The sequence below is a fragment of the Mus pahari genome, unplaced genomic scaffold, assembly GCF_900095145.1.
Source record: "Mus pahari unplaced genomic scaffold, PAHARI_EIJ_v1.1 scaffold_13461_1, whole genome shotgun sequence".
In the NCBI taxonomy this organism is placed as follows: Eukaryota; Metazoa; Chordata; class Mammalia; order Rodentia; family Muridae; genus Mus; species Mus pahari.
This window is the reverse complement of record NW_018393737.1, coordinates 2,116-12,762: the sequence shown is the minus strand read 5'-3', so window position 1 is coordinate 12,762 and position 10,647 is coordinate 2,116. Positions and strand designations below refer to the sequence as shown.

The window sequence follows — 10,647 nt, the reverse complement described above, 5'->3', positions numbered from 1 at the left end:
GTAACAATGGCTGATAATATCAGAACTTTAGTAAAGTTTTTAGTGGCATCTCACTTTGAATTAATTGCAAAATCATCAATGAATGTGTTGTACATCTGTAGCTTGGGACCTATCAATCAGAAAGTCTACCATCTGCCAAGACCAAGCAAATTATAATTTAAGGTAAGAAACAGGATCAGACGTAAATGACATCGAAGAAAAACATATCTGTTAGCCAAGAAAGAACGTTTAATAAAGGTCTTTGACACTAAGAAAATAAGGAAGAACAATCACATTTATTATAACAATTTAATTGAATGATGACATTTTTTTCATAGAAATAAACTTCTTCCCAATAAGGAAAGATCATGATAAGGAAAGTGTTTAGGTGATTCACTACTTGGACCTAACTTCCAGCTTTTCTGCTTCTGTGAACTGTATATAAAATGTGTGCTGAGCACCAAGGAACCTACTGCTCTGGTGTTTTGAGTTCTCCACTATGCAGGGTCTCTCATTCACGTTCAGTGCTGCCATACTCTTCTTGTTCCTCTGCCTGCAACTGGGGATCATTGAAAGCCAGGACAATGAGTGAGTAAACTCATTCTTGTTTTTCTGCAGGAAAAGCAGAGAGAGGGTCTCCTTCTGTCCTGGAAACCTATACAAAGTTTCATATAGATTTTTTATGTAGCAAAGGAATATGTCCTTGATAGTTCTCATAGATCATATGTCAAGTTCCATTCTCTTCATTGCCTCCACAGATTCCCTTTGCATATCCACTGGGTGAATAGGCTTCCCTATACAATAAAGCCCCCAATGTATATGATACATTGTCCATAAGCAATTATTCTTACTCTCTCATCTGTGGTTCTTAATTTTTCTCAGTGTACTTTATAAAGATAAAGAGGTCTCGGTCTGGCAACAGCTTCAAATGACATTTGCAGGAGTCTCTGAGAATGAGAGCCCCTATTACTAATGCATAATCTTAGGTTGAACTAACAAAACAGTCATCATAGACATCATCCCAAAGATAATACCTAAAGTTAAAGATGAGGACCTATAGTAATAGTCACCCTTGGAGCTTGAAGCTACCATATTGAGAATACATATTTAAAGAAAGCAAAAATCATGAAGGAATGAGTGAAGTAAGAAATGAAGCCAGAGGACAAATGAAGCCAGGGGAAGCAAAGACACCCAATTCAACGAGAGATCTCTACACTGGCAGCAGGCTGACCACGCTGGCTTTCTGGACTGTTGCCCTGTTAGTGCTCTGGAAAGCTTGGACAAATGTCCTTTCCTAGCAGAAACCAGAAGGTTCTAAAGAGCTGATGCAGGGCACCTTGAGAAACCCTGCATTTTACAGTGTAGATGGCATTCTTCCTGGAGCAGAGGAAGCCCATGTTAAAATAGGCCTTACAATTAAGTGCTTTGGCCATCCCTGCTGGTGAACAACTCTTCTGTACTTATTATTCACTATCTCCCTGGTATGGAATCCCTGACCTCAGGAAAACACTGGCATGGTTAATTGCTGTGTCTAATGTGATCATCCTACAATTCTGAAGTCATTCACAAATGGGAATTTTGAAGATAATTGGTATTCATATATCTTTGAATCATAGGAAAGCTGCTGCCAGTATTGAAATCTAACATGTTCAGCCCCAGGAAAATGTATGAATAATGTTCTCTAAGAATTCTTTTCTATCACACAAAACACCAAAGGACACTAGTTGGGTTCTTTGGTTGATCCTCTAGGCCCAGAGCAGGCAGTGTAGATTAAAGAGGACGACTTGCTCTTTGCTTTTATCTAATGTACTTTTCCCCAACTGTGCTGTGTTGACAATTACAACATGTGCAATTTCTTTGTTTTACTAAATAGGTCCACATTCCTGGGTCCTATCTAGTAATCATAAGGGGTGATCTTAGAGGAAGATCTATGAAATCCTCCTGGACAGGGTTGTTTACTTGATTCTGTGGGTATGAAAGCTTTCATAAGGAAGATTTGACTCTAGTGTTCCAGTCAGGGACAAGGAGCTAACAAACTGTAGGGCAGTGGTTTGCAAACAGTTCTTCATGTTTTGGTAAGATTTACACTACTTCTTCATAATTTTGCTACTCTTATGAATAATAATGTGAATATATGTGGAGTTTGTTTTGTTTTGTTTTGTTTTGTTTTGTTTTTGGTGATCTTAGGTGACCCCTGTGAAAAGATCACCTGACATATAACATAAGCACAACTTGCTGTAGGGTATTAAGAAATAGCATGTAATAGTAGATAATCTTTTCTTTTAAAATTTGTCATTTTTAACTTGGAAAAAGGATGCTTCATTTTAAACATGTCCATTGCTTAACTAAACAAAGAAAAAAAAACCATTCAAAACCACAAAAATTCCTGGGGATGCTGCTGCTTAGGAATTGAGTCAGGCTATATTATTCCTACCTTTATTTTGTCCCTTTGCCCCATGTTAGAATAGTGCTTTCTCCTATAATCAGGTCTCTGATCTCTGTGCCCTATTTTTTTCTTCCCAGAACTGTCCGAAAGCCAGTTTTGTTTGACCTACACGTTCCATCAACTGCAGAGGCAAATCAGGAAATCAGTGTGAAACTTAGACTTCAAACACAATATGAAGAATGTATGGTGGTAAGTAGATAGATGGACAGTAAACCCAAGGCAAAACCTGGAGTTAAGAATATAATTGAATCAATCTCTTCTGCAAATACCGCATGACAAAGTTAACATATTCATATGTGTCTTGTTATATGAATGTCACAACAATGTTGAGAACTTGGAGCAGATGATCATTCCCATTTCACAGAGAAGAAACCCTGGTCCACAACAGTCTAGGAAGAAAAAGAGTGAGAAAGAAAATGAAATGTATCCAAGATAGAAATAAGTAGAAGAAGACGAAGAGCTCATGGAGTACTGATAGTGCATCCTCCGGAATCCCCCTGAGTATTAATGGATATTGGTGAGGGCTTGGGAACAAGGTTCTCAAATTAATATCCAGCAACCATAGTTTGGAGCAGGGATGTGAGGAGAATGTGAGGGATTTGTTTCTTCTTCTCCATTAAGACCTTAAACTGGACCTGTTTGCCTTTTGCCTTTCTGAATAATAATTATTCAGTATAAATTTGCTAGATATGGGAGAAAGCATCAGAAATGTATATACATGGGATATGTCCTAGGCCCTAATCATACCATCACCCTGATACTGACCATATATTCAAGGTAAAGATGAATGCAGGCAACATTTCAAAACAATTGAGTTTAAAACTTGATATGAAATGCATTCATGCAGTTTGTAGTAAAGATCATATCTATTCCTGGTTTACTGCATTGCATAATTGTAATTATGATGAAAGGTTGAATCTCATTTAAATGTATTTTTCTCATCAGTTTTTGTTCTATTCACATGTCCATCTGGGTAGACATACCCCTAGAACAAAACTCCTAAGTTAGATGCCAGAAACAGGAAACAGGAGTGTGTGTGTGTGTGTGTGTATTACATATTTCATATTATATATAGTTATATAAAATATAATGTATTAACATACATATTAATATGTGATATCTGAAGGTAACAGGCACTCTCAACTTTAAAAAGTAAAGAAATTGTCCTTCAAAAAATTTACTTATCAAATAATGGCCAGACATGGATAGAGAGAGTAACTTTTAATCTTTTGGTTGGAATTGATAAAAGTGAGAGAATAATTCAACTGTGATGGAGTTAGAATTGGCTGAGTCAGGGGCCTGACCATTATTCTCACAAAGCCTTGTCCTGGAATCAACACTCAAACATCTGGAAGGCTATTCATTGGGTCACATAGTAAAAGTTCACATGAGTCATTTCCAAGACTCTAGCTGGTACCAAGGTCAAGCCTTCCCTTAGGAGACAGACACAATAGGATGAACCTCCTTGCCAAATGGAATCACTTACATCCTCCTCAATCTCAGACTCAGACTTCTGGGCTAAGTATAATGGTGTGAAGAGAGAAGGCCTAAAAAATTAGCATGTAGAATGATAATACAATGGTGAATGAACTGTGTCTGCATTCCTAGGCCACGTCTCAGCTATTTCCTGTCTTATATTGCCTTATATTTACCTTTGGTGTATTAACAGTGGGCTTTCTCTCCCAACCAGGTCAAAGCTTACCTTGTAAGTAGTGTACCAATGGAAGGTGCCTTCAACTATGCACAAACCCATTGCCTCTGCATTGATTTTAATATCACCCTTTTCTGGGATTTTGAAGTCATAGGTAAGTAAAAAGAACTACTTGCCAAAGAGGGAAAATTAAAAACATAAACATGGCTGCAAAACTTCCAGTTGGAAGCAAGGAAAAGCAAAATGATAGATGGAAAGACAGCGTATGAGGAGCATTTTGGGATCTAAAGCTATAGAAAGCATAGTGTGAGAAAGGATGGATAAAAGGAGTGACTTGCAAATGTCTCAGGGAAACTATCCCTGGAAGGACATAACTGGTCCTACAGGAAAATCAGTGAATCCTAGAGTGTCTGAGAGATGACTTTTGTTTTGATTTCTTACAGAAACTCTAACATTTGCAATAGTGGTTGACATTGTTAATGAATGGAATATCTGCCCTTATGATATGGCAGTGGTGCCCATCACAGGAAACCGGTACCTCACTTATCGTACTGTGTACATGAATTAACAAAGGATTCTTATGAGTCTTTCAAAACCATTATCATTTTCTCCTAGTACAATTGACTGGAATATCCATTGTAGTCTGTCAAATAAACTTCTTACAAGCATCTCCATGTGTTATTGTGTCCTGCCTAAAATCTATCCTCAAAATCAGGAAAGTACAGCTAATTTCTTATATTAGCCTTTCAAAGTACCATTACTGAGATTTTATGAGTTTCTTTCTATGCATTGACATAAAAAGAAAAGGAGGGTCTGGAGAGTTACCTTAGTGTGTGTACTACTTACTGTGCAGAATTGAGGACTTAGATTTGAATCCCCAGAACCCACGTAAAGCCGGAAATAGTAGCACACTTTAATGATGCTTGTTCTTCTACAGTGAGACAGTAGGCAGGCATAGAAATCTCTGCAAAACCTATTGGGCAAGCTCACTCTGTGTACGCAGTGAGGAACAATTCCAGATGTCCTCCTTAAGTGAATAGAAGGGAAAGGCCAACACTTGAAAATATCCTTTGATCTTCTTGAGTATGCCATGGCACAGGAACACTCACACTCACCCATGCACACAAATCATACAAACACACAACCAACACTTTTAAAGAAAAGAAGAAGAAATAATGAAAGACAGCCACTTTCAAAGAGTTGAAAGATCACACCTGTGATGGTCCAAATACTCAGGACAAATCAGAGGAAGCCAGGGCTGGAAGCCAAGCGGACTAGTGCTTGACTTTTCTCTATTCCATGCCCTCCAAGAGCTCCTCCTTCAGTTCCCAGAGGATAGGAGTGATTAGTAACCAGGAAAGAACACTCTATAGTGCACACCATGAGTTGATGCATTGCATTCCATTGTATTGCTTTTTTTTTTTTTTTTTTTTTTTTTTTTTTTTTCCAGACAGGGTTTCTCTGTGTAGCCCTGGCTGTCCTGGAACTCACTTTGTAGACCAGGCTGGCCTCAAACTCAGAAATCCACCTGCCACTGCCTCCCGAGTGCTGGTCTATTGCTTCTTTTTTTATTATTATTATTTGATATTTTCTTTATTTACATTTCAAATGCTATCCAGAAAGTTCCCCATACCCTCCCCCGGCCCTGCTTCCCTACCCACCCACTCCCACTTCTTGGCCCTGGCCTTCCCCTGTGCTGGGTCATATAAAGTTTGCAAGACCAAGGGGCTTCTTTTCAGTCAGTTTCTAACAAGAAAATATGACTCCCTGGAGCAATGTACACCTTGGACATAGCAATTGTGGCTGACTATAAACAAAGGCTATGAGTCCTGAGTTGCTTTCTCAGACAGGACCAGCTACTGCTTTTTGATAAAAGTGACACATGAGTAAGGGTCCCAAATAGATGAATGAAATTCTGGCAAATGGAAAAGTAGACCTCAAGAACACAAAGCCAGAAAGGTAGAATGTGCTTGTCAGGTGAGCTTTACGGTCCTGGGCATGGATAACTGAAAGAACTCTAGAGGATGCGATAAGAAGAATCAGAATCACAACTGACTGAGTGTATCTGGATAAGAAAATGGAATTGAACCTTTCAGGCGAGTTGTCCTAAATGAGGATCAGAATTCAAGTAGCTAAAATTCATTCTTTCATCTGACTTTAAGTATTATTTCTTGTAGAGATTTACATCTTTTTGAGGGACAAAGCCCTGTTTCCTTCAAAATTACCTCTGAGGATACCTTTTCCTGTTATTTTGCTTTTTAATACCTGCATCAGACGTTGCCCATGTATGCCCCTCTCTTTATCCTTGGTTATTTTTTGTGGGAGTAGGCTCCTTTCTGAAGGAATTTAATATTTCAAAGACCAAGGTTGTCAGCTAGTTTTGTTTTTGTGTCTATAATTATTTTCCTGGGTCATTGACTTAATTCTCTATATGCTTTAAAAAATTCAGAAAGCCACATGTAACAGGTAATTTGAATTACTTCAGGTCTTCTGTTTGTGCATTTTTAACTTTTCCTAAAGTCTGGGATAGTCTAGCTGAGAAAGCAACCATCTTTCAATGTTTGACATTAAGAAAAATTAATGGTCTTTAATTATAGTAAACACAATCATATGTATTTACTTTACCATATATATGTACATATATAAATATATATACATATACATATATATATATATATATATATATATATATATATATGTATATGTATATACATGCCTACTTGGGCTTTTGGGCTTAGTTCTAATTCCTTTCTACTCCAGTTTTGGAACAGTATTTACTTAAGGACAATGATACATTGATGTGTGTGTGTGTGTGTGTGTGTGTGTGTGTGTGTTTCTTCAGTAACTAAATTTTATCTTACCAATAAATTACTGGTTAAGTTCTACAGTATGGATAAATTTTTATTATATCAGCATAATAAAGTGATAACTAAAGATTTGTTATTAAATTTTCACAATTTTAGGTCTCAATGTATACAACTACATATTAAATATAACATTAAATATTTAATATTTTGTATATAACAAAATATTACAATGAAAATATAGAAACACTCCACTATAATAGCTGAGGAGAAACATCTCCAAAATATCTTACTTCTGTTTTGTAAAGTAAAAAGTAAGCATATTGGAGCTTGTGCAAAAAACACGTCTCATCTCTAAAGCAAAAAGAAAACCAGTACTAAGTTTAATAACAAAAAGATAAACTGTATGTACTCATGAATAACAGCAGCATGTTCTCCTATATCTGTTTAGATTTAATGTACACTTGCAATAATAACCACTGTCATACTGTCACCTCCAAATAGAAAAGGCAGCATACATCTTAATATAAAACATGATGGTAGTCTACAAAGAACAAAGGCTAATTCTTTGACTCAAAAATCAGGAATGTATCCAAGGAAGATGCAATATCAAAATAATTCTAGCCCACAGAGAGAACCTCAAAACAGGACCAAGGGAGGAAATTTTGTGCAAGAGTCATTAATTTGTCTGACTTAATATCCTAATAATAATCTCACAGTGTATAGTACTTTCATTTTCCCTCTCTTTCTCTGTCTGTCTCTGTCTATATCTCTCTTTCTGTTTTTCTATCTCTCCCATCCCCCACAACCACCCCTACATACACAACTGTCATACACACAGCTGTAAGCAATGCACATAAAACACAACAGTACAAGATTTCACTCACAGGGGAAGCCCAAGATTGCTCAGGAGAAATTGGCCAATGGTATTTTCAAATTTTCAACACCAAAACACGTGTCCACTACTCAGAGGCAGAGAGGCAGAGAGGGGACCTTTATTATGTAACTAAAGAGAAACACCCAATTCAATGACTGTGTTATATACTTCCTCCAATACTTTGTGTTCCAAGTTAATTGCCCCAACTCCCCATCATATAACATGAAAGAAACATTAACTTTATTACTGCCATTTTGTTAAGTAAGTAAAAATAAGAAGACATAGTAAGTTAAATGAGAAATGGTGCTCACAGGGAACTTTCAGAACAGCTAGTACATGCCTGAGGATGAGATTGGAAAGCTGACTCCCTCTCCCCAAGTTCACTCTTTCTGTTTCCTCTTTGGGTTGAAGATGTACTCTCTCAGCCTACAGATCTTGCCATCACACTGCCACCTGCTGCCATTCCTCTACACCATGGTGGACTCTTCTTGAAACTGAGAGCCCAAGCAAATGGTTTCCAAATAGCTTTTGATTATGATCTTTTAGCATAGAAAAAAAAAATGAACCAACAACATATTTCTAATTTTATTGTATGAATATACACTTATAAAATCCAACTATATCAGAGCTTCTCATGTGTGATAATGTGAAACTTTCTGTGTTGTCTACTATTAGTTTTCTCATATAGCTAAAGTGCTTGCAGATCTCTTTTAGTGACCTTTGAGCTCCCCTGTGAACTTTCCCTTTTCTCCTCAGATCCCAGATTCTCAACAGCCATGTTCAACTGTGTAAACTAATCAAGCCAGGAAAAAGGATCAGACATTATAAATAAACTTTTCTTTTTACAATAAATAAGTAAAGCTCCAAAATTATTATTAGCACCCCTATAGACATAAAAGGAGAGAATAAATATGATATTCTCTCCCTCTCCATAAGAACTCCATGACCCCCTTCAAACTTCCAAGTTCTATAGAATACATCAATGGGAAGTCTAGAGAGAAATGTCAATAGTTCCTTTGTCTACAGATTAAAACAAACAACACTGCTGGCTTACTTAATAGACTCATGCCAAAGTTGCTGAGGTTACATAAATAAATAAAAGGTAAGATAGAACACATAGGCCAAAGTCATGTGTTATTTTCATCTGAGCAATGCCCTTTTTTTTCCAAAAACAATTTTTATTAGATATTTTCTTCATTTACATTTTAAATGCTATCGTGAAAGTTCGCACAATGCCCTTTTTATCTTAGGTAACTAACTTTTAGGCCATTGCTTCAATTGTTTTCATTCTCCCTAATGTAAGATAAATAAAGAGAAACTGTTGATATCTTACATTCTGCTAATTCCTTGAGGTTTCCTTGATTAAGACATTTAGAAGTATTTTTACAACTGAGTAGAGGATCACCTACAAACCTGTCACCTTCATAAACAAAAGAAAGCCAACAATCTATAATGTTTTACTCCACCAAAAGTGGAGTAAACTATGCTCAGAAATGACTCTAAGAGAAAGTTTAAAGTGCTGTTTAATCCCAGCACTTGAGAGGCAGAGGTAGGACAATTTCTGAGTTCGAGGACAGCCTGGTCTACAGAGTGAGTTCCAGGACAGCCAGGGCTGCACAGAGAAACCCTGTCTCAATAAATAAATAAATAAATAAATAAATAAATAAATAAATAAATAAATAAATAAATAAATAAATGATAAAAAATAAAAAAACCAAAATCTGATATTACTTGCTTTCTAATATTTCATATTTCTTTTACATTGTTTTTCATTTTATTGAAAATGATTTTTTTCACATAATATATGCACATTTTGGTTTCCCTTCCCTCTACCTATCCCAAATCCTCCCTACTTCCCTTCCCATCTTCTTCCTTACTGTATTTCATTAGAAAACATAATCCCAAGGAATAATAATAAAATACAATAAAATTGTCAAATAAAATAAAACAGAAACTAACACACCAGAATTGGACCCAAAAAAAAAAAAAATGAACCCAAAACTCAAAAACAAAACCAAACAAACAGAGGGAAAATTGTCTAACCTACAGGGATACACCCATTTGTATACTCAGGAATCCACAATATATAAACAGAAGAGCTGATGCAAAACCGTGCAGGCCCTGTGCATTTTGCCTCTGTCTCTATGAATTCATAGGAGCTTTGATAGTGCTGATTTAGAAGGTCTTGTTTTATTGGTTTCTCCTGTCCCTTTTAGCTCTTACACTCTTTCTGCCTCCTCCTCTGCAGAGTTCCTTGAACAGTGAGGAGAGATGGAGACATCTGTTTTAGGCCTGAGTGTTCCAAGGTCTCTCAGTTTCTGCATATTATCTTGCTGTGTGTCTCTGCATTTGTTCCCATATGCTGCAGGAGTAAGCTTCTCTAATAATGGCTGAACAAGATACATATCTATGCCTGTAAACGGGTGCCATTAGAAGTCATTTTTGCTACATTTGCTTCGCTTGGTTTTGCTATTTTTAGAACGTAGGTTTACCCTAGTTCCATGGCCTTCTATTCTCAAGTTCTTGGTCACCTAAGCAGTAGTGCATATGGGTTCCATCTGGTGCAGAGGGACTTAAGTCAAATCATATAATGAGTATTTACTCCCAGAATCTTTGGGTCACGATTGCAATAGCATATTTTGTAGCCAGGACTCCATTGTTAGAATATATGGTTTGTGTCTCTGTTTGGTGTTTATGCATCTTCTTTGGTAGCTACAGAGTACCTTTCTGTAGGAAAGACACTATACTATAGTGATGCAGTCTCTATGGAGGCACCAGCTAGACTTCTCCATGTTCAGTGAGTTATGTAGGTCTTGTCTTTAGCAATGGGACTTCGTTGTTAGATTTTGAGGAACAATCTATATATAGTCTTGGCAACAGCCTGGGTTTT

At 36.8% G+C, this 10,647-nt stretch overlaps 1 protein-coding gene across 1 annotated transcript; it reads left to right on the top strand.

The window, feature by feature from the left end:
- The first annotated feature begins 478 nt into the window (after nt 1–478).
- Nucleotides 479–4,644, top strand: LOC110315705 (prolactin-inducible protein homolog). Its single transcript, XM_021189696.1, has 4 exons — nt 479–567; nt 2,503–2,614; nt 4,116–4,230; nt 4,520–4,644. Exons 1-4 carry the CDS (start codon nt 479–481, stop codon nt 4,642–4,644), a joined length of 441 nt encoding a protein of 146 aa, XP_021045355.1.
- The last annotated feature ends 6,003 nt before the right edge of the window (nt 4,645–10,647 follow it).

Excerpts from the sequence above, each read along its gene's own strand:
- LOC110315705 (XM_021189696.1), top strand. The coding sequence starts at position 479 with ATGCAGGGTCTCTCATTCACGTTCAGTGCTGCCATACTCTTCTTGTTC. Across the intron at positions 568-2,502 it reads ATTGAAAGCCAGGACAATGA|AACTGTCCGAAAGCCAGTTT; the intron begins GTGAGTAAACTC and ends TTTTCTTCCCAG. Across the intron at positions 4,231-4,519 it reads CTGGGATTTTGAAGTCATAG|AAACTCTAACATTTGCAATA; the intron begins GTAAGTAAAAAG and ends GATTTCTTACAG.